We start from the raw sequence: 23,812 nt of genomic DNA, 5'->3' as shown, positions 1-23,812 counted from the left end.
TTTAAACAATTCTTCTCATAATTACCACCAATAAATGATACCTTTTTATTGCCATTAGAACACTCTTAGTTACCAGCTTCCAGAGACCGCTGCAGTAATCTGTACATAACTTTGTCTTATGTCGTTAAGAATTGTATGGTTTTCTTTTTAGAATTCTGAAACTGGAAAAGCTTAAGAAAACATGCAAAATGCTGAGGATACACGTAAGTGAAATATTTAATGTCCATCATTCATAAAAGTTACATTGTTTACATAGGGTTCATTAGTATATAATAAAAATGTCATCTTAATGAAAGATTTTCTAGCAAATCTTTTATATGTTAATTTGTTTAACATATGCTTTGGCTATACAGCTAAATAGGAATATATTTTAAAAAATCTTTCTGCAAATAGTTGCTTAACAGTTACAAAACCTCATTACTAAGACGTGGTTATTGTTACACTTGCCTGTTGGCTTGTAAAAATCATCTGTGATTTGGACTGGGAATCTTAGGACCAACTTTCTGTAGCATACTTGCTCATTGCATAGTGACCATGTAAACAGCTCAGGGATCCACAAATTATATCCTTGTACTCTAGACGTCATTGAGGATTTTACATATTGTACTGCTCGTGTTTTCTTATATTGATGAAGAATTTGGGGGTTGTTTTATTGTTGATGCTGATGGGAATTTATTTTTAAAACGTCAATTTTATACAGGAAGTTAAAAAATTAAAAAGTTAACACCAAAGGAAATAATTTTACACTGTGCAACAGTATTGCTACCTCATTCTTTTTGATTTTAGATATATATAGCATATTAGAACTGCACTGTACTGCTTCTTCTCAAAAGAAAAGTTTAAATTAGTTGGAACAATTGACTATGTGTTTACATAAAGTTAACTATGTTTGCATCAAATAAAATGTTTATTAATGAAAGCTATCATACAAGAAACATCAAAGAGAAATTCATTATACAGAAATGTACACTATATGTGACAGATGGAAAAGTGCATGCAGATTTGTCTCATTTAAAGAAAATTAATTCGGAAACAATAGTACTAAAGTTACTGGGTTTTGATTCCTATGATCTTGGATGAGTGAAAAGTTCTCTTTGAATTTACAAAAATCCATTTAACAGATATGACTAGTACACATTAGCAAGCAAGTGGAATGAATGCACTCGGATTTTATTTTACAAGTACTTGTGCTTGACAAATGTGATTTTTTTTTTTTTAAAGAAAAGGTTTCGTCGAATATGGGCTGGGTAGATTGCTGCCAGGTTGCTCTGGTTTTATACATAGTTTCTCTAAATTTGTTTTTGATACCGCACAATTTGTTGAAGCCTTCGGTTCTGTTAATTAGACACCATGAAATAACATATGTTTTGTTAACATTCAGGAAATGACATCAAGTCTTTTATTTTTATTTTTTGGCTCAATAGATTTTTAAATGTATGATTATCGTAACCTAATATTGTCTTTGTCTTCACTGCAGTGGATTTCCGATCAAACTTTTCCCCTTCTTTTAATACTTTAGGGAATTTTCAAACGTCGGGATGTTTGGCTGTAATGCCCCATGATTTGTTCTCCCTGAAAGAAATCATAGTGACAATTTATTAAACTACAGAGCAACCTGGCTTTTCGGGGTCTGCAATTCTATTTTGTGTTCAATATACCTAGCATTAAATCTTGATTCATTTCATCATACTATTTAGGTTATATTTGTCATGCAATTACTTTAGCTGCTAGTTTTCTGGCTCTTTTAGAAGTCTAAGACAGGGTTTCAATATCAAATCAGTGGGGCATTACTTTGCATGTTCAAAAAAGGAGCTTAAATGGCTAAAATCTAAATTGCACCAGCAGTAGCATATACATCGAATATGAAGAAATTGAAAACCTAAGAAGGAACCATATTTTAAAAAATTTAAAAGGCTGTGTTTCTGTGTTTAATACCAATTGTTCATAGGTACCATAAAAGTAAAGAGACGCATTGGTACACGTAGACTTTAAATTTTAAAAAAAAAAAAAAGGAAAAAAAAAAACAACAAAAAATTGATGGGAAATAAAACTCCTTAGATTCAAAATGGTTTATTCACACAAATTTAATAGGATATATCACAATTGTTTGGTCCATAAATATTTAGGGGAAATAGTTTCTATACAATGCATTTATCAATAAACAAAGAAACATGGACAATTTTGCTAGACCACTTACTGTACTATAAACACGAAGCTCAATATATAAGATTATTGGATTTATCAACTATATCTGAAAGAGTGCACAACTGCTTTCTATGACATGTTTGTCCCCTCTAACAGGATACACCATAAAAAGAGTTTCAGAAATAAGAGGTAAAACAGTACAAAACTAGTGAGGTGTCAAAAGGGCTTAAAACAGTTAATTTAACAAACAACACATATATCCTGATTTTTCACAAACTTACTCCCAAGGTATATCATAAGGCACATAGTAGAACTGAGTTTTAATTAGTCTACTTAATAAAGTAGATCTCTAGTACCATATATTGTTCTGTCAAAGAACAAAATTTATAAGTATCAATATTTTTACCTGTAAAAGTGTATTAATAAAGATCTCAGCCTTACCAAGGTCGTTTGGTCTGGTTAGTGGTAAATGCCCATAAGGTAATAGAAATAGGAAAAGTCAAGATTCAATATCCGTAGAAGATGATAACCATACTTGCTAAATATATAATGGCAAACACACCTTTCTTCTATTACAGTGTTAACATCTCTTCCGTCATCTTTTTTTAAAAATAAGCTACTTTTCTGTGCTAATTTTCTAAAAACCCTGAGCAAAAATTACAATAATGCACTTTAATGTGGGCAGTGAACTGTCAATATGTAACCACACATTTATACAGCCAAAAAGGACACCTTTAAAATATATTAAATAGCCACTTTGACCACCAAAAAGAGATTTGATGGTATTTAAAAAGTGGGGTATATGTGCAAAGTTATTCTTAACAATCCACTAAAAGCAAGACATAGATCTTGACTGGGTTTTGTTCGTTTTTGTTTCTGAGACTCTCCACAATCTAATTGGTGTTCAACTACAATAAAAGGATACAAATGAACATTCACCACTGCCCAGACCATTCAGACTTTTAGCTTAAATAAAACTAAAAAAGAAAGATCACTACTGTAAACTAAGAAATGTATTCAGATCAGCATCCACAAGGCTTCTGAGTTTATCGGCTTTAAAGTTATTCACTGCCAATTCCTGGTTTTGTACGATTTTTGCTAACAGTTTTTTCTTTTCTACAAAGTTTAAAAAGTTAAAGTATATGTTAGAGATATTAATAAACTAAAGATTTTTAAGTTCCTGTGTTAAACCAAGTGTCTGATACAATCTCAGGAAACATATAAGTAAATTCAAAATAGTAATGAATAAATTGTACTGAAATAATTTTCCTTAAACATCTTAATAAATTATATTTTGCTTATTTCCATTTTCCCTGGAAAAAAAAAAAGTAGGATTTACCAAAAATTCATTTTAATAGTACATGTGCATGCACCTTCCTGGAAATTATTTCTATGCTTACTAAAGTAGCTGGGCAACCTCTTGTGTGCTTTGATGGTACGGCATCAAAGCCATGTAGCAAACTGCAATTTTTATTCTTTTTAATTCCAAATCAGAGCTGCTTGACAGACAAAAATTAAAACCGCTCCCTATGCAATATTTCAGATCAGTAGGACTCCTCACCTGTATTGTTATTCTGTTATTATTAATTTACTAATATTCTTATAGGAGGGAGCTCATTCTGGAGGGTTTTTCCCAGATCTTGTCTTCTTAATGTACAGGACACAAATTTGGAGACCAGCAGCCTGATCCTGCCATCCTCACCCACATGCACTCTCATCACTGGGTCTCTCCAAGTCCTCCATCCAGGCATGGCTTTCAGTGGTGGCCAAGGACGTCCCAGCTGGGTGAAGAACTGGCAGAGGAGCGTTTAGCTATCCCAGTGAGATCCCCAGTGCTCAGGGAGGATCAGGCTTGTGACTTATGCATTAGAAAAGGGCACTGGCACTTCCAGTCTGACTGTTGCAATGATTAGTTTCGTTAATTTTGTATTTGATATTCAACATTTAAAAAAATAAATCATACAAAACTTTTGGATGCATTATAAAAATGAAATTAAATTTAGGGTTCTTAAATGCTGAAAGCGAACATACAATCCTGAAGCAGCATTCTTTTGATGCTGGCTTTTATCTGGTTATGGAGAAGGGAAAGAAACTTTTTTTGTTTGTTTTTGTGGTAACAATCAATTCTTTTCAAGGTTCTGGAAATAAGTAACATACAATTTTAAGAGGCACTTATGAGAATGATTCAAAACCTTCTCTTAGGTCATTTGATGAATTTAAAAAATTTGAGTACAATTTAACAACAGTAAATGTTCATTTATTATAGCAACATATGACTTCAAACTCATTCGCCAAGTGGCTGCAGATGCTACACATCAAGCTGTTTATTTTCCCAAATATTCTGTGGGTTTGTTTGTTGGTTTGTTGGTTTGTTGTTTTTTTTTAAAAAAAAAGGCTTGAAAATAATAATAATAATTATAATAATTATAATAATTATAATAATAATAATAATGAAGAGTAAGAATTAAAAAAAAAAAAACAAAAAAAAAAACCAAAAAAACTGAAATGTTAGAAAAGGTTTGTTAAGGTAGTTTGTGAGGGGCTCCCGGATTCGTGGCTGTCCAAGTTAGAGGTCACTGATGTCACTACAGTGATAGTGGGATTGGTCAGGTCTGTTAAAGTGGTCGCAGTGCCGGGTGGAGTGAGTGCGCCGCTGTCTGCTGAGGGCGGTGCCGGTAGTGAGGTGCCATCAGCTTTATCGACACCCCCATTCTCCTGCCGCAAAAGGTTCCTTCTGAATTTGGCTCTTGCGTTTTGAAACCAAACCTGCAAACCAATCCCAATTGATTTCTTTACCGATGCTTGTTTTTGTTTTGCTCATTTTTGTCTTTGTTCTTGCTCCTAAGTCATTTTTGATGTTTGTTTTTGTGTGTGGCCCATCACCTAAGTCATTCTACAGCCATTCTTGCTACTGGTGGTACCGCCTTTCTCACAGGCCCAGTGCTACAGATGCTCACTGGAATATCACAGCCCCACGTGCAGCCCTTTCAGAGCAGCCCTAAGAAAAATCTACTCATTCAATCCCCAAATGAAAGCAACTTTCTTGATGACCATGTAGTGTTCCTTGGGTTGGGTAGCTTTGGGGTCAAGACACATGATAAAGATTGAGGCAAAGGGTGAATGAGCAGATTTTTGCCAAGGCTGAAAGTTTGTCTTGATTATTTGAAAAGGCTGAAGAGGAAGGAGGGGTAATTACACCATCTCTATCATACAGACTGTTGATATGGGTCACCTAGTCTTTCTGTTCTGTAAGGTTCACTGAAAATCTTTTAGGTGACATGTAACACGGACAAGGAATTGCTGCTAATAAATTCTCCTACCTCAATCTCTGCCCTTCTTTGGCACTCTGCATATAATACACACCTCACTTTAACTTCACTGAGCTAACACACACCACATAGGGGGGGTTTAACATAATTTGCCAGGCTGTCCTTCATAGGGAAGTGACTTTTGACTATGTAGGCCCTTAATGATAACAGATGCCTAACAAGCATTGAGAGAGGGAGCCAGCTGGTCCTGGAGGATCATGTTGGTCAAAGCTTGTTGGTCATAGTGGGGGATCTCTTAGTGAGGGGCCATATTATCTACTTCTGGGGAGCCCAAAGGCTTCACCCGGTGTGCATAAAATTAGTATATTTGCTACTTCTACCCTTAGTGAGATCACCATGGAGAGACTACCAATCCCAGGATATCTGCTGGGTTGGTAGACTCTGAAGACAGTTTCCTCATGTTGAGGTTGCCACTAATTATAAACCACACTTTCATATTCGGCTGCCTTGGGGCAGTAAGGCATACATCCGACACTCCTGCCACGTAACACCATACCCCTCTGCACACCCACTAGGGACACACCTAGCAAAAGTATTTCTATGTATATTGCTCTTATTACACATAAGGGAAACGCTATTGACTAGCAGGGGTAGGGGGAAATGCTGTCAAGCCTGTGATGTGGCTTCTTACCTGCAGAACTCTCTTGGTCAGGCCTGTTTTCTGGGCAAGCTGCTTGAGGTCCTTGGCATCTGGGTTGTGGTTGATAGCAAAGTAGGACTTCATGGTACGAAGCTGGTGGTGTTTGAAGGAGGTGCGCATGCGCTTTGTCTTCTGGGACGGGGGATAAGGCTGCTGGTCTCTGTCCAGGTGATCTGCCTCATTCTCATTACAACCTGTCCAATAAACAAAGTGGAACAAGGAGTTAGTGGCCATGCATCACGTAGGATAAAGGAACCAAGGCAAAATCTTAAGTCACATGCAGTTTAGAAGGAAGCAAACAAGGGAGAAAGGAAGGAAGAAAGGGCTAAGATGCTACATGGATAAGTACAGATGTGATAATTGAATCAGACCCAAAAAGATCCAGAATATTATAATTTCCTATTCTTAAAACATGCTGTGTCCCCCAGGCCTGTACCTACTAAGGGCAGATTTAGAAAGTTTTCTCTCCTTTAGCATTTAGTCTTTTCCCTGTGGTGATGGTTTTGCTTTGGGCATTCAAAGAGTCATTTGGAATCTCATTCAGATTTTGAAATCTCACTCATTGAAACACTCTTAGTTTGAGAGAAGAATAAAGGTCAAACCAGCATTTTGAACATTCCTGAGCTTTTCCCCAAATCACAAGCAACTATAAAAGGAGATGTGCAGCAGGAAAGTTTCTTATGACAGTTCATCAAGAAAGTGTAAAATCTGGAGTGTTTTTGCTGATAAAATAAATGCTTTTGGACTCTGCATGAGAGTTTATATGAATTGCTCAAACACCTTAATCTGTAAAACATGTCTAGAAAGCAGTTGCATCAAGGCTTGATTCAGTCCCTCAATCCCAATCCCAATCAGCAGTAGCTCTTACTTGATACTGATTTAGGACATTTCTACAAGCAACCAGCTAGGGGCTGAAAACTTGAAGAGAGCTTCCCTGATTTCCCTGATTCCCCTGATTCAGGATTTTCAAAGTGTCTATGAAAGATAAGTTTGTTTCAGATTACACTTTTATGGGTGTGAATTATGTACAGGAGTTGCAGCTCTTTGGGAAAAGTGGCATCATTACTTCATATCGGGGAAAGAAATAACAGTATAGGCAAAAAAAAAAGTAAGAAATATATCTATATTTTTCTTTTCAGCTTAAACAGAAGGGTTAGCAATTTCTAGGATCTCATTTTATAAAGATAGCTTAGTCTCACAGAAGAAAATTAATGTGTCATCATAGCAGGGAATATTAATTAAAGAAGATCTAATTAAAAATGTTTCACAATGTCTGTAAATTAAACCAAGTTTCATTAGTTGTTCATTTGGACTTTTGAACTACCTTCCAATAGTTACTGGATTATTTACAAGGCCTAGCTGATCCCCACTCCTAATTTAAAAAGAGAGAGGGAGAAAGAGAGAGAAAGAGACAAAGCGCACAGTACAGACAGACTGATGTCAGCAGTGCTGAAAACAGAGACAAAGCAACTTGAAACCAGGAGAAAATAAAAAGTTTCTTGAAGATGTTTTCTCTTTTGAATTATAAGACAAGTCAACATGAACAGATGCTGGTAAGACAACACTTTGACAGAAAATCAGGTGAATATTTAATTATAGCTAGCTTTGCTTCTAGTCTTGGTAAGAAGTATATCTTCGCTTTCAAACAAAGTAAGCTGACACTTCTGAAAATATCAGGAGTTGAAAGTTGCCTTAAAAACAATATCAGGCCAGATTTGGATTGTATTTACTACTTGTTTTCACAAGCAATCACACTGCCTTCAGTCGAACTGCGTGGGCTGTAACTTATGAGCTGACATAAATCAGAGTACCAGAATTCAGCCCTCAGATTTTACTTCAGAGTTGCAAGCTGCTTGTTTGTGTTGTTTTTCCTAGGTTTACAGTAGCAACACAAACTTCCTCAGGCTCCTCTGTCCCGCTTACTGCTTTTGCTTCTGTACTCCTCTTTTTTTTTTTCTGTGATTTACTTTATTTCAGCTTTTATTTTCAAGAGAAAATGGGAAGAGAGCTCCAAGCATCCTTAGACAATCCTGCACAATGATTACAACTCACTCTCTGTTTTACATGGGTGAAAGAGTGTTATGTGGTTTGGCCACATCACAGAGCAGAGTTTTGCACTGTCTCCTGGAAAATTAAGGGGAAGAAAAAAATTAAGTAAGACATTATTGCTCATTCCTTTGCAGTGGGATTGGAGGGTTGTTTAATTTTGCTTTCAAAAGAGCTAGAATAGTTTGCCCCTTATTGCCAAGAATTCTTCAAGGGAATTCTTCATAGTTTTTCACACATACATACATATAATGAAACAAAGTAAACAGCTCTGAGTAACAGCTGTGTAAAATATTTTCCTAGGCAAATCTTCTTCACCATCTCATTTCTATATCCTGTGAGCTGTAAGTCAACACAGTTTCCCACAAAATACATATTAATTCCATGATATAAGAGGTAATATAGAGAAAGCCTTGAATGTTTTAAGTACTTTTGAATAGTTTCTTCCATTTTTCACATTAATTCCAGACAGCTCACAGGTATGAATGACTTTTACCTCATAACATTTTGAGTTATTTATTGTTGTGTCTCCACTTTACAACCGAGGAGTTGGGAAACAGAAACTAAGCTACCAAACAAAATACAGAAGAGAAAAATTGTTGTAGATCCGGCAGCAGGGTCGGATTTTCCATTCTGGCCCTGCACTCAGCTCCCCTGAAACATAATGTGGAGGCAAATCTGAGCCAGGGCCTGCAGGATGGCCTGTGAATACACACACTCTTATGCTCAGCTGGGGGAAGTTGTTACAGCTTCGTCGGAGTTTCATTTTTAAAGGTCGGGTTCGTGTCCCATAGTGTCTTGGCACATGAGTACGGACACCCGCGGGGGTGGCTGTTTCGGTAGGACACCGCCTTGGCTTGCCGGGGAAGTTAAAGCCGTGGAGCCCACTGAACACGGAGTGCCAAGAGGAAGCTTTGGCTGTCGGTGAGGAGCTGCCAGCACGGAGCGCTGTGTCTCGGCCCGGGAGCGCTTTAGCGCAGAGCCGAGTCCGGGGCAGGGCTGAGCCCGGGGCCCCTCGGCCCTCCCGTCCCGGGGGAACAGGGGCAGCACCACCGCAGCCATGGCCCGGGACCCGGCCCGCCTGGCCTGCCGGGTGGGCTGCGGGGTCCCGCTCCTGCCTTGGAAGCGCTAATAGTGTGTCCGACATTTAATTTTCTGTGCACCGCTTGCCCTTTGTAAATAATTACGTGCAAGAGCAGTTACCGAGTCACAAGGCAGGGACGAAAAGCGTGTATAGGGAAGTGGCTGCCAGTTAGTTAGAGATTTTTTTTTTTCTCTCAAGAAGAGATTTCATCGGCTGCAACTCATTTCGTAACTGTTACAGATTTGTTTTCCTCCCCCTGGATATGGAGCGCAGTGGCTCAGTGGTCTGGGGTCCTTTGCACCGGGTACACGGTTTGGCTGTAAACTGTACTTTCTCGAGACCATGTGTCAACCCTGGACATTATTAGATAATACTTATAAAAAAAAAATAAAATCACGGCCCTAACAGAACAGATTTCTCAGCTATCTAGCCTGAGTCCAAAGCATCAGATTCGAGCGTTTGTTGATTTGTTCTTGGGGTTTTTTATTCTCTCTGTCCGTTGCCCGGAGGATTCTGTGAGATCTCAATGCAGTGAGATGGATTTTCATAACGGGCAGTGCTTTTTAATCTCATTTGGAGTCAGTGGTACATCTTATATGACCCGTTGTTGTAAAGAAGGGGAGTTTTAAGACTAACACACAAAAGCTATGTCAGCTTTTGCAAATAATGTCTCTCTTGAGTCCTGAACTGAAGTTTAAGGGGTTTATCCTACCCACAACTCTTCATTCTTCTCTAATTTCTGGTCCTAGTTCTAACGCTAAATTATCTCTAGTAATATTTCCCTTTATGAATCTGGGGATTCGGGTGATAGTGTGTGGACCAGGGACAGCACAGAGAGGAGCGCGGGCGCACGGAAAATCCACCATTCGAAGCCTGGGCTGAATGAATCCTGGCTGCGCTACAGGTTCCCTTTTCTTTAGCAGCTTTCAGGATTGATTGGAAGCTGCTCCATAGCCAGGGATTCCAATGTCATCTTCAATTAACAAGGAACAATTAGCGCAGTGATTACCCTGGCTCCAAGGTCTACGCATCAGAGGAGATGAAATCGCCTTGCACAGCTCCCTGGTTCCGAGCTAAAGCCCGTTTCACGAGTGGCCCCAGAGGAGGTGCCGGGGGAGGGATGGGGAGGGCAGGGGGGCGGTGGAGGATTCCTTATGGATCTCAGTGAACTTGGTGGAGGGGAGAGAGCTCCGGGCCGATAGCAGTGCCCTGCTACCGACCGCGATTGTCAGAAGGGGAGCCCTTGACCCCTGTCCCGGTTGGGCCAGCGGTTCGCAGCCCTGAGGAAGGAGCCCCCGGCTCCCTATCCCGGCCGGGACGGCTGCCCGCTTCGTGGTGAAGCACCTTGCACCTCTCCTGCTTCCCACAGCTTTCTCTCCTCGTTACTGACCATCGGGAGCTTGAGTTTTGCTAAAATAATTTTGAAGTTAGGAGTTTGCTAGTTCGTATTTACCCTCACTGCTTTCGTCTTCCATCTAATGAAACTCTGCCTCAACTGCTTGACCTGAAACTCCTTTGCCTCTGGCCACTTGCACTGTCTGTTTATACACGGTTTGGGTACTTCAGCGACTGGAGTCAGGAAAGATATTTAATACAGGATAACACTTTTTTTTCTTTCCTACTGCTGAGAGAATAGAAACCGTTCTCCTTAATTACATTTGTTAGTGTTTAGTTACATGGAACAACATGCATTCATTGACCTCTTGTACAGTTTGATCGTTTATGTGCCAGTAAAACAGAATTATTCAGCCTGAAGAATTAATCACTATAAATTGAATATCTAAATCGAGTTATGTGCATAGTACATTGGCATAGGAGCCATATACTATACCTTTTATTCTATTTCTTCTGATTCATTTGGTTACTTCTAATTTGAGGTTTAAACGGTGAAATGCTTTTAGCTAAGCAAATATAAATAATGATAAACTATCTCTAAGATTCCTATAGAGAAAGAGCTATGTGGGGTTGGGTTGGGGTTTTTCCATTTTCCTTTTTTTTTTCTTTACCCTGGGAAGTGGCTAAGTTTGGGTGTTTGACATTAATAGGCAAAGACAGCCTTTGAGGAGGGCTGCTGTTAGCTTTCCTGCAAACGCTCCAACCCTCAGAGGGCTGTTTGTTTGATTTTCCAATGGTTAAGCAAGATTTGGCCTGGCTGAGTTACTCACGCACTGCCTAGCTGAGAGGAAGCCCAAGAACGCTCTGTTCGGGGGAACGGGAGGCAGGCTCGGCGTGTGTTTCCCACCTGAGTTGTAGCTGACGATGTCCACTCCCAAGGCAGGGCTCTTTCTTTTCCTGGGCCTCCCCTTCTGGACCGTGCCAGTGCCGTTAAAGTAAGGCAGGGCCAGCCCTCCGCTCTTGGCAGCCAGCTCGGTGTAGCTCAGCTGAGGGGGATATTCTCCTTGCAAAAGGGACTCGAAGTGGGCCCTGCAGTAAACCAGGTTGTCCTTCATGCCAAAGTGATCGCCCGTGGTCAGAGTCTTGTTGCAGGTCGTGCAGGTGAAGCAGCTCAGGTGATAAACCGACTCCCTGGCTCTCATGACCATTTCGGAGGCTGAGATCCCAAGGTGGCAGCGGGCACATCTCTGCACGGAGAACCTTCTGAAGGAAACGGAAAAGTGGGCATCAACTAGAACGGCAAAGACAGAGTTTGCCCCCCGTGCCGCTCGCCTTCTCTCCCTGCCACGGGAGGGAGCCTGGCCCTGACCCCGTCCCCAGGACGACCCATGTCACCGGCTGTGGCCCCTGGCCCTCCTGGTGTCGGGACACCCTCCGGGAGCCGGTGCTGGGGTCCCGGGGTAAGCAACTCTTGCCGCCGAGCTGACCTAATCTCTCAGGACTTGGGCGAAAGCCCTCCCGCTGCCCATGCGAACGGACGCGGGCAGGACGGGGTGGGGGAGATCGGTCCCTGCTCTCCTGGCATTCCTGTCAAGACCAGAAGTGCCGCGGGGAGCTGTAAGGCACGGATCAGGATCAGCAGTGCCCGCTCCCGGGGCCCGGGCACCCTCCATGGGGCTGAGCCGGGGCGGTGGGTCTCCGGACCGCGGGAAAACCGGCAAGCTGCGGGCAGAGGGAAATTTGTGTTGGGTCTTAAGCTGGTATTTACGGAGGGAAACCGCCGGGCAGCGGGAGAGCCTTCGCCTGTTTGTGTACCGCCACACATGCTCAGTCAGCGCGTCCCCTGACGGTCCGTCCGGTTTTTAAACGTGCGAGACTTTTCGGAGGGGACGCGTTTTCAGGATTAAGTAATCGCTGACTGCGAAAAGCTACCTTTGAAAGCCCATGTGGAGAAAAGAACGTTTCGGTTCATGATGTCTTTTGAGGGGATGTACTTTTGAACTCATAGGGACTTATTGCTGTACCTGTAGTAATCCTCCTTGCAGTAAATACTGCCGTCCTTGGCAAAGCAGGTGAGTTCTGACTCCAAAGCCAGTTTACATTCACAGCACTTAAGACACCTGAGGTGCCATTGTTTGTCAACAGCCAGCAGGTAATATCTGTCTGAGATCTTCCCTCCACAACCAGCACACAAAGCAGGCTTCTCGGGGCTCATGGGGGGCATATTCTGCAAAACAACCACACCACAAGGGATGAGACAGGGAGAGGAAGACAGGCAGGCAGGCTGGGCTGGGAACGGGTCCTGCGCAGGGCCCGGGGCTCGTACAAAGACGCTGCTCTCTGAGACCAAACTCTGTACCCGGCGGGAAGTTTAAGGGGGATCCGGGACCATCCCCGCTAGTAAAGTGTTACCGCGATTCAGCTTTCGTGTTTATACCAGTAAACCTCTCCTACTGATATAAGGTCATGTCAATATCTGAAGGCAACTGATCAGGCCGTAGTAAGAAAAGCAGAGCTCATTCTTTCCTAAGGTACTGAAGTTAAACTCTGAGGCTTCCCCATTACTTTAGAGTTTTAATCTTAGAGCACTTCACAGGAACAGCATTTTAAAGCAGGAAAATATCGTTTTCCTATTCCGAAAGTTTATGGCAGAGAGTTCAGGCTTGCACTCATTCTACGGTAAATCTTTACCTGTATTTAAACGAGCCGAAACCGCATCTCTAAAGAAAGTCAGGCCATTTAGAACAGGAATAAGAAAAAGAAGACAGGTGGATGGTGTAAAGAGCAGGGAACGTGAACGCTCACCAGCACTGCTAGGGACACGGGTAGAAAGGTGGCACAGGCTGGTTTCAGCTCAAACTAGCATCTTTTTGTCAGTAAACTTCTGCAAGTTCCCATTGATCTGCTCCCCACGAGGAGTGTCGCTCGGGACAAAGGGAGATGGAGGGACGGCGGAGACAAAAGCTCTGCCGTGAAACTTGGGGCAGCATTTGCTGATAAAGTAACAGGAGAAAAAAACCCCAAACATCTTGTTCTAAAGTTGCAACTGTTTTAAAGTGGCAACTCCGCATTCATTTTCCAATCCGAAGTTGTGTTCCTCGCCCCCCTTTTTTTTTTTTTGCAGCAATTGAAAAGGCGATTTAAATTTACATTGCAAATCCTCATATAACAAAGCGTGAGTTTATTTAAGAGGAGGGGGAAAGGACCCTGTGGCCCAAAGCCTTAAAGCAGTTTTTCAGGCCGTTACTTTGTGTGCAGAGCCTTGTGCGCGATCGGCGGAAGCCCTACAAGTTGGAGAAAGGGAGATCTCGCTTTGCACAAAGCCCAGCGTGACACTCGATTTCTCCGCCATCCTTTAGTACGTATCTGAAGACTTTGGTCCTTTTGACTAAGAGATGTTACTTCTAAGCAAAGTAGTCGGCCGGCATAACATTCAGAGAGAGCGGTGCCTCTTTGTATCAATCACACATTTTAGACCAAAAACAGTTACAAAAAGTAAGCATTAGCGGTCTGAGGTTTAATTTAGGAGGCTCCAGGAGTGTAGAAAAAAAGCAAAGCACACCTCGGGAGCTCCAGCCGCAGCCTTACTCGAAGGGGCAGAGCGGCCGCAGCCGGCCGAAGAGGGGCAAAAGGCTGCTCCACCGTAAGGGCTGAAAACCCGTCCCTGGTATGATTTAAAATAGTTTCCCCGTTGCTCCAGAGAGCACACGCAACAACATTGACTAGTCAAAGGTATAACCGAGCCTGGCCAGCATAGTACCCAAGGTTACGGGTGGATTTACAGGGAGCCTCGGAAGGGTTTAGACAAGCAAGGGGTGGCAGGGAAGGGGAAGGGGGAAGCGGCGCCTTTCTCTTCCCAGAGTCAAGGTCTGTCCCGGTGCCGGTCCATGCTTGCGGGGATTCCCTTGCAAAAAGTGCCAGCTCATTTCTTACCGTTTCTCGGCCGTTCATCTGTCCCCCTTTGGCCAGGCGGGACTCGGTTTTGGATCGCCTCTCCATCTCCTCCATGATTCCTTGGATGTGGCCTCCGGAGATCCCGTGGAAAAGCATGGCTGGGGGGCGGAAAGGACAAGTATTTTCTTCTGCTCTGCACCCCACTATTTCCATATACAGACCCCAGAGTCTTTAGATCATCCAAAATGTTTACACCGAGGCGCACAGCGCAGGGAGGGAGGTTGCAATAGGAGCTTCTCTTTGCACAAGCACCGAGGGCTTCCTGAAGATGTGCAGAAAACAAACAAGGGGGAGAAAATGTAATAATAATTAGTTCTAAAAATAAAATAGTAAAAGCGAGCTAAAGGATCTGTTACTGTTCTGGAGAGCTGGGGCTCCTGACTGGAGAAACTTGGACCTGGGGCAGTAGAATCGGTCGGGAAAGGATATAGTTTTGAATACAAAGAAAGCAAAAAGAAGTGCTATTTTCAGCAGTCCCTGGTTGCTTTAAAGTTCCCAGTGCCTGTAGGTTGGATTTGGGACTGCTGCTTTCCGGAGCTCTGTCCAATTTGTTAAGAGACTAAAGCCAGCCCATTTTTGATAATTTAGTAGGAGGAGTTCTCTCCCTTGAGCTGCCGCTGATTTTTATTCAGACAACAAAGACCTGTCATACTCCTCTCAACCCCTAGTGATGGGCAAGCAGTGACAAACATTACGGTCGGAGCTGTGGGTGGGGTGGGGTTTATTACCTCCCCCAAACACGGAGTCCCGGGAGTTGGCGGCGACGGCGCCTGGCGAGGGGCAGGGTGGCCCGGGGGCCTCGCTCCCCTCCCGGGGGCCCCGCTCCCCTCAAGGCGGCTCCGCGGGAACCTCCTCTCCGCGGTCGCCCGGGCCGGCCACCGCCGCTCCTGCCGCCGCCGCGGGAAGGCGAGAGGAAGAGAAGCGCCGTGGCGGGGCAGCCGAGGCGGGATGGAGCGGCCAGACCACTCCCCGGGCCCGGGGGGCCGCGGAGGAGTGCTGGGGGGGAGGGAACTTCGGAAGCAAGAGAGTTCCGGGCAGATGGAGCGCTTACCGGGGCGCTGCCCCGCGGAGCCCCCGCCCGCACCCTCAGCAGGATGCGGCCCCTCCGCGGGCAGCCTGCGGGGACAGCCCCGGCCGACGGGACTGCCTCCCTGCCTCCCCTCTCCCGCTCCCCGGCCGCGCAGTGCGAGTGATCACTGTGTGTAGGGGACTGGGCGATGCATTCCTTCCTGTCTAATCTCTCTGTCTGTTCCCCTTCCCCTTCTTTTCCCGTTTTCCTACTTACTTTTCACACCACTCTTCCTTGCCTTTCCCTGAAACAGCTGCCGGCTGTTTCCTGACACCTCGATCCCTACTGAAGGATCTTCCTGGCGGCAGTCCTGCGCTCCCTGCTCCCTGGGGGACACTCCACACCAAACCCGAGTGCGACTAGTGAAAGAAGTACCCCAGCCCCCACTTCCTTTCCAAAGCATCCCAGAGACATCCTCAGGGGCTCCTCGAGTCACCTCTTCCATGTAACCCAAGATTCCGGCAGCCAGTTTCCTCCCTTCTCTTTCCCCCTTAAGTAGCTAAAATTAATGTTATTTGCAGATTGAATGTTGCTACATTCCTCCGAGTGCCAGAATACAGCTCATAAAACACAATTTCACACAAAGATGAAGTCAATCAAGTGAAATAAGCCTGGATTTTTTTTCTCTGTTGGCACACTAGACCCTGGACAGCAGGGCTGCTATTTACTGTAAGTAATGTAATTAGCCCTTTTGGATGGAAATCAATGTGTTGTATATATGTGTGTGTTTTAATAAGAGAGTAATAGCTATAAAACCAACGAGACTCAAAGGGCTAAGGGAATCTCCCTCAAAAAGGGCAGATCCCTCCATAAGCCGTAGTCTCCTGCAGAGCACTCCCGGTCTGGAAAAAAAAAAAATCTGTGTGTTGGTAATAAGGAGGGAAAGATAGGCTTTCCTTGGAGAAAACAAGTCAATTAGCACAATAAGACATCAGGAAAAAATAAACAAGGTGATTCGATCCGGGATACGGGAGCTGTTCGCTCGGGATCCCCAAATCCATCCCCACCCCCTCCTTTCCGCCGCCCCTCCGCGACGCCCCGGCTGCTCCAGGAGACGGGCGAAGGTGCTTCCCTCTCGACCCCAGTCCCGCCGGGGAGCGGTTGCGGGGCCCGCGGCCTTTGTGGAGCGGCCTGGAGAGGGGGGAGAGAGGGGTGGCCGCGCCACGGGCGGGGGACGAACCCCTGTGCGCTCGGCAGGTACCGCCTGGCTTGGGGGATTGCAGCGATTTCTGTCGACAGAGGTCAAAAAATCTCACTTAGAGATGAGTTTATTTCTAATCGTTCCAATATAGTCTTTCCTCTCTACAGGCACGTTCAGGGTTTGTTTCGGCTTTTTTCCCTTTCGAACTGGATTTTCCTGTATTCCTGTCCAGCTATGCTGTCGGGGTAACTCACCCTGCCTCCGTTTCGTGTTGCGTCTGTTCTCCTGGAATGGTCTGCATTTCCCGTGGCGCCCGGGTTGCCAAAGACACCCCGGCGTGTGCCGGGCTCAGACCTCCGCCGCCTCCCGCCAGCCCGGGCCGCCCCCGCAGACCCTCCCGGAGGCTCCGCCGCCGCCGTCCCGCTGTGACCGTGTCCCTGCCGGGCTGAGCACCGCCAAACTCATCGCGTCCGCCGGCAGCGGGGAAAGAAGGGGGCTGGGGAAGCCCCTGGGCGACCGCGGAGCCCAGTTCCCTCCGAGGGCTAAAGTGGGGACACTGAGCCCCCCGAGCGTGCTGCGCCCCCGCCTCTGGCGCTCCGGGTGCGGGCACCGCTCCTCTCTCCCCTCTCCCCCTGCTTATCTCGCATTTGCTCTCTCGGGTTCACCGAAATGCTCTGCAGGTGCGGTGTCAAAGTATTGGTCCAAGGCAGAGACACCGAAAATATTGTTTGTTAAATTCTCGTCTCTACCTTAGCTCGATGGCGCCGTTAGGAGTAATTGGGCAGACTCATAACAAAACTCAGAAATGACTGAGCCTCCTCCGGTTGGGCACACTTAATTAATTAGAGGGTCCTTTCTTTCTGCTCCATCAGGTACAGTTAAGGATACGCTACTAGCTACTGCTGCTACAGTAAAGGAGGCCAGCGGTTTCCAAGGCGTTTTCTGATTAACATCCTAATGCTGGCAGACCACTTCTTACCTAAAGGGACACCAAAAGTTTGTTGCTAGCATCAAACGTGACTTATCCGTTTCCAAAAGGCCTGTAGGAGATCAAGGTAAATCTATTTCAATGTTCCTGAGATCTCATTCCTCGCTGCGAACTGATGCTCCACTGCTCTGAGGCAGGCTGGTAGCGAGAGGTTGCCATTATAGCACGAGGGGCTCCGTATAGTTTTGCTGGTTTGCTTGGGGAGGGGAGAGAAAAGCTCAAAAAGAACACGACAGGGAATCTAAAATCCAAATCTATGCGCCTGTCCCTCATGAATCCATCGGCATTAGCTGTTCCTCATTGTAGGGCGCTTTCATCTCCTTTCTCTGCAGCATTTGGGGAAGGATATCTGATGTGCAATATTCAGAATATTTTAGTAACATGACAGGCGCTCTCAGTTTTTTCCTTTTTGTAAGGCTCTACCCGGGCTCCCCAAGCTAATGGGGGGGGGGGGTAGGAGGGGGGTGTGTGTGGAACACATCGCTGTGGGGATTTTCACAAGTCCAGCGTTTGTCTGCCCACGCAGGGCTGGAGAGCTCCCACGAACATCCCGCCGCGCCCCGCTTGCAGCCCCTGCCCGCAAGCCCCTGCCCGGCAAGCCCCCTGCCCGGCAGGTCCCCGGGCGCTGCCTGGAGCCGCTTCCACCTTCGCAATTAGCGTGTGCCCTGGGCACATTTCAGCGTGCGGTCACTGGGATCCGCTCTGCCACGGAGCCCGCGTTCTCCCTGGCCACGGGCTACCGTCTAAAGCCTATCACAGCGTGAACGATCTTGTGTTTAGTTCGGAGGATTTAGGGCAAGGTCTACATGCAAATTAATAATTGACCAACAATAATTAGGAGAAAGGGGAGGGTGTCAGGCGGGCGGTTGGGGGGTGGGGAAGGCAGGGGGTGTTCTTTAAGCAGAAATGGTTTGGATTTCGCCTGCCCTATTTGAGGCCGTGGCGTGTCCCGGCTGCAGGCGTAGGGCACTGCCCGGGCCAGCCGCCTCCCGCCCCGTAGGGCACCAGGGCTTCACACCCTCTCCGTCAGCACCTGAACTTTTCAAGACACTTCCAGTTTAATCATTTCCAGAAATTTAAAGCGCGTAGTAAAAACAGCAACAGGATTACGATCCTGTTGCCTGCGAGTCGGGTGGTTAAAGCCAGATCTATTTTTAAATCCTAACACTATTTTCTGCTCTACGAGCTTATGGTGGAGTACAGTGCTATTAATGAACAACCTCATCTCTTTGTGAAGTCCGCGGGTACTACATGCAATCTAGACACAAAGAAGGAAAATCTGAATAGAGTTACATCTCTCGGCGGTGGTATCAAATGTAGCTAATGTCGTTTTCAGCATTCAAATAGGTTGCTTTTGGGAGGTTTGGTCTTGTTGGGTTTTTTGATTTTTTTTTTTTTTTTTTTTTTTTTTTAAGCCCGACATTATTTAAAAATCCGCTTCGGAGTCAGATACAACATATTTTACCACCACCATCATTCTCCTCTCTCGAGTCCTCTCGAGTGTACCGTGGACCAACTTTCGGATCACTGTGTTAGAGACATGTTAAAAGCCAGTGCATCGCAGGTAGATTCGGGCACCAACCCCTCTCCTCCCCAGCCAGGCTGTGAGGGGGCTGGCGGTGCGAGGGACACAAGCGCAGGGTATCTTTAACCATAAACGGCATCGGATTAAAAACCCCCAAAGCTCCAATGTGCTTGTACCTCCCGGTAATCTGAAAACATGTCAATTAAGACACGTATTCATTTGCTTAAGGAGATGATATTTAAATAATAAACAATTAGGTGCTTTGCATGGTAATCCCAAACACATATCTCCGTGGTCAAGCGCTGTGACTGACCACAAACAAGTGATCACACAGCCAGAAGAAAGCAGGAGAGGCAGATTATTGTCTAACATGAAACTGTTCACCGCCCAGGACCTCAGCACTGTCAGCTTCTTAGTTGTCTGATATTAACCGTAATCGGATTTGTACTCCGGTTGCAATTAAACCGCTGGAAATCATCATGTTTTGCTGCTTTTGAAAAGGACTCCCTCACAGACTAGATTCACAGACAGGTGAAAGGAGCCATTCCATTGGAAAAAAAAATAAAAGAAAGGCAAAGAACACGGGCTTTTTATTTTTTTCTTTTTAATTGAGCTGAATGGCTCAGCCTTCCCAGGCTGCTATTTTTCTAGATTAAAATATAGATACATGAAATGTTATTTGTGAATACACCTGGGAACATTACCATTCTGTGTTGTTAAAAAACCCCAAACAAACAAACAACAACACGCCAAAGAAACACCACGCAAATTACATCCGTGAGGTCCAAATAGCTGCAGTACTAGCAAAGACTCATGCAGGAGCTTACCTTGAGACCTTAGAAGCTTCTTCCAAAATTGTACCCTCCTTAATGAGTGATGAGGGATGGGTTTTGGATGGAGAAGAGACGCAATGATCTAGCCAGTAGATGGAGGTTGTTCCTTGTTCCTAGCAGAGGATCCCTATGTTAATTAAAATAAACAAGCTGCTTGGTGGAAAGATTTTTTTTTTCCTCCCTTCTCTCCCTCTCTCTTCCTCCCCCCCCCCCATAGCCTCTGATATAGAATTGACGTGAATTTCTAACCCCTGACCTCCTGCCAACACACAGATACCTGCCTTTTATTTTCTGTTTGTTTCGAGATATTTTCTAAAACTAAATAAATAAATAAATAAATAGGAAGAATGAATGAAGCAAAAAATAAATCCCACCTCTCGATTTTGGCTGGTTTGCTGGATTTTCTTGATTAGCTGTCTCAGCTCCTCAGTAATCAGGTGAGGTGTTAATGGGGAGCTGGTTGTAAATAAAACTAATAAAGCAAAGAACATATTAGGAAATTAAAAAAAGGCGAGGACTGAGAGGCTGTTAAAAATATTGTAGCGAGCTGAGCGTTTCCCCATCACGTCGCTTTTTTCGTTCTGTGCTTATTCACAGCTGAGCAGCAAACCCCGGGTTGTTGCCATCTCTCCACATTTTTTTTTTTCAAATCGCACTGAACCAGCCATGGACTGCATCAACCCTTCCCACTTTCATAAAAAGCCTCTCAAATGGAGTCGCTAAACAGCAAACTTCAGCCTGATCTGATGTGATATGATATACGGATTCATGGAGCAACCTCGCTTTGCCAAACCCGATGAAACTGTGAGTTGTCATGCAATACTACGCAGTCAAACCTGGGATAATTGTAAAAGTGAACCCAATTTAACCCATTAGAATAAAATCAGATGCCAAGATGAATCGGAATCATTGCTTCTTAGGTGACAGTACTGATGACAATTGATCCACCGGCTCAAAACAATAGAAAAATATAGGGTCGAGAGTCATTTCGCGTACTCTCCCTGCTCGGGGGAAGCGGGGAGCCGGCGGGGAGGCAGGAGTCGGCTCCCGGCCGGACTGCGGAGGGGCTGCGGCCGCCCTCCCGCCGGCCCTGGCGGAGCGGCTCTCGCGGGAAGGGGCTCACTGAGAGGACCCTGTGGCCGGGGAGCTGTTTCTGCAGCAGCCACACGAGATGACTTCTCGCTTCGGCTTTGTTTGTTTGCCCGTTTCTCTTAACTCCTGCGACAGTTTCAGTCCTTCTCCCCTGAGCCATGTGACCCTCAGGGCTACGTGGCCAGTTTAGTAATCTATCACAAAAAAAAAAAAAAAAAAAAGGGAAGCAAGGATGACTAATTGATCATTACCTTGGAGTTTGGTCAGCAGGAGGCCCCGGCGGCGTGCGGAGGAGGCAGGGCGGTCTCAGGACTTCACCGCGGGTGCGCAACCGGCGGGGGGTGTTCGGCACCGTGCGCCCGGGGCAGGGCGGCGGGTCTCCCCGAGAGTCTCGGCTCTGGCCGAAGGCGTGGCAGCTCGGCGCAGCACGGCCGGGTGATCACAGCGCGCGTGGCAGCCGGACAGCCTCTCTCTCCGCCGCCCCAGGGCTGCCTCCGGCCGCCGGGCGGGAGGCCCTTTGGCACCAAGCCCTCACTTAGGCCGTCAGGGTGGGTGGGGAGCGCGGGAGCGCCCGGGGCGTAATCGAAACGAGGCAAGGCGGGAGCAGCGGCATCGTGCCTGCTGTCCCCATGGACGCAGGCGGGCAGCAAAGGACACATCCCACCCGACAGCAGCAGCTCACCTGGAGAAACCGGCCAGGGAGGTGTCGGGCGGGTCTGTGTGTGTGTGTTGTGCGTATGTTAGTGTGGGTACTTCTGGAGGAGAAAGTAAAAGCCGGGTATGTCTCTGCAGGAGTAGTGGACTTAGGGCAGGGACCATGAGCTCTCATTACGCAGGGTTTGCTGCGCCGGCGCCGGGGCCATGCAAACCCATTTTGCTCCCAGAGCTCCCAAAGCTTTTTTCGTTAAATCCGCTGGTGACCAGGAAGTTTAAAGCCATCCCGGGCAAAAGTGGGAGCAGCCCCGGTGCAGGGGTAGCTGAACCCGTCGGTTTGTGCGTGCCGGGAAGCGGCTGAGCACGCAGGGAGAGAGGGGCCTTCATGGGACGTGCTGTCTCCTTAACCTCCCTGAGAGAGCAGCCGCCATCTGCGCCAAGGTACAACAATAAGAATTATTAGTATCATAATCACCACGGTGCTGTTGATGCGACTTTGAGGAAGAAGCCCAGCCCCACGGCCCCGCTCCGGCTCTGGCTCCGCTGGACGCCGCAGCCGCGGGCTCTTCCTCGTTCCTCCGCTTACTCTCTAAATCGCCTAAAATATTTTTTCCCCAATTACCGGCGCTCTAATGGGAGCAGGAGGCAGAGGAATATGCAAGGCTTATAATAAGCCACCTGCTGCGTCACGTCTAACTAATGTTATGCTTTATTTCATTACTGCTGCCGCGGCAGCAGCACCGGCTCGTGCGTTACAAATCCCCCACCCAGCATGACAGCCGGGAGAGGATCCCGGCGGGGGCCGGAGGCCGGTCAGCGACAGTGACCGATGCTCGGTTCCTGAGCACGGAACCAGGACCCACGGGCGGTACCTCGGCGCGGGACTGGGTCCCGGCCTCTGCTTTGGGGCGCACAATTCCCTGGGTCCGTTTAGAGCTGTCTTTTCCTGCAATGACCCCTCTCCCCCTCTGTTTGCATGGACACGCGAAGCTATATAAACAGCAGTAATAGCCTCATACATTAAATCAGTATTTGTTAGCAGAGTTATTCCGAGTCATTTCAGATATTTGGAATCAGTCTGTTCAGTGTAGCTCCAACCTATTGACTTGCCAGACGAGATGTTCATGTGGACCCACTTGCTAAAACGGTGAAAACAGACTTTAGCTCTAAACTGTGCTACTCTCCCATCTGACGGATGTTAACACACAAATAAAATCCATTTGGATGTTTTTTGTTACCAGAAGGCTGCGCTGACGTTCAAATGATCTAAATCTTAGCATCTGGAAGCCTGTACCAGCATCTTTTTGGAATAGGTTTCAAGACATTTCGTTCAACCCAAGCTGAGGAAGAATCAAAATGGGACACCAGGAAACTGACAATAGTTTCCCGTCTAAATGAAACTGGCTTTTCATTTGAAACCACTAAAATGAAGAAAGAAAAAAAAAACAACCCAGTAACCAAAAAAAAGCCTTTCTATTTACTACAGCCCCTCTGAAAACCCCAAACCCTCCCAGCCAAAGTCCATGACGGAGGTGCTGCGAGGCATCGGGATGTCCCGAAGGTCACTACCGCCTGCGAGTCCTCCCACTGGCAGAGCGCTCCACGGCGAGAGCAGACTGGCTTCATCTGAGGGACACTGGCTGGGCTCGGAATTCGTTTAGGATTTTCTGGGCGCAGCAATTATCGACACTATGATAAGACATGTTATGTGAGTGCCATTCAGCCTTAATGAAGATCTGTGGGAGAAGTCGAGAGAGACAATAAATACAGCTGTCCGGATGTCGGTGACTTTAGCAGGAAATAAAGGAGGGCTCCGTGTTAATGAAACAAAGATGCGGTAGCTCTTGGCAAGGGCCTCGAACGTCCAGGAGTGCTCAATACCTCCTGGGTGCTCATGAATATCTGTGGTGTGCGTTACACTTCATATTATGTTTGCAAACAGAATTCTTTTGTCTTTCAAAGGCTTTTACAAACTTG

At 45.9% G+C, this 23,812-nt stretch overlaps 1 protein-coding gene across 8 annotated transcripts; it reads right to left on the bottom strand.

Annotated features, from left to right (window-relative positions):
• Positions 1 to 198: 198 nt before the first annotated feature.
• Positions 199 to 20,888, bottom strand: LHX9 (LIM homeobox 9). 8 transcript variants are annotated; one of them, XM_018079132.1, is made up of 7 exons: positions 20,464 to 20,888; positions 20,084 to 20,216; positions 14,513 to 14,631; positions 12,604 to 12,806; positions 11,487 to 11,842; positions 6,106 to 6,308; positions 4,522 to 4,911 (listed from the first exon to the last, which is right to left on the bottom strand). In XM_018079132.1, the coding sequence occupies exons 3-7, from the start codon at positions 14,627 to 14,629 to the stop codon at positions 4,654 to 4,656; spliced, it is 1,137 nt and encodes a 378-aa protein (XP_017934621.1). In that variant the 5' UTR covers positions 14,630 to 14,631; positions 20,084 to 20,216; positions 20,464 to 20,888; the 3' UTR covers positions 4,522 to 4,653. The 8 variants fall into 8 exon arrangements, with proteins under 8 accessions (XP_017934622.1, XP_017934623.1, XP_017934621.1 ...); XM_018079128.1 differs by having other exon boundaries at positions 4,654 to 4,911; positions 14,513 to 14,795; XM_018079129.1 differs by lacking the exons at positions 20,084 to 20,216; positions 20,464 to 20,888 and adding an exon at positions 16,998 to 17,059 and having other exon boundaries at positions 4,654 to 4,911; positions 14,513 to 14,795.
• Positions 20,889 to 23,812: the final 2,924 nt, after the last annotated feature.

The sequence above is a fragment of the Manacus vitellinus genome, unplaced genomic scaffold (genome assembly GCF_001715985.3).
Source record: "Manacus vitellinus isolate BGI_N305 unplaced genomic scaffold, ASM171598v3 scaffold_44_pilon, whole genome shotgun sequence".
NCBI classification, from domain to species: domain Eukaryota; kingdom Metazoa; phylum Chordata; class Aves; order Passeriformes; family Pipridae; genus Manacus; species Manacus vitellinus.
The sequence above is the reverse complement of the archived record's forward strand: the minus strand, read 5'-3'. Positions and strand labels throughout refer to the sequence as shown.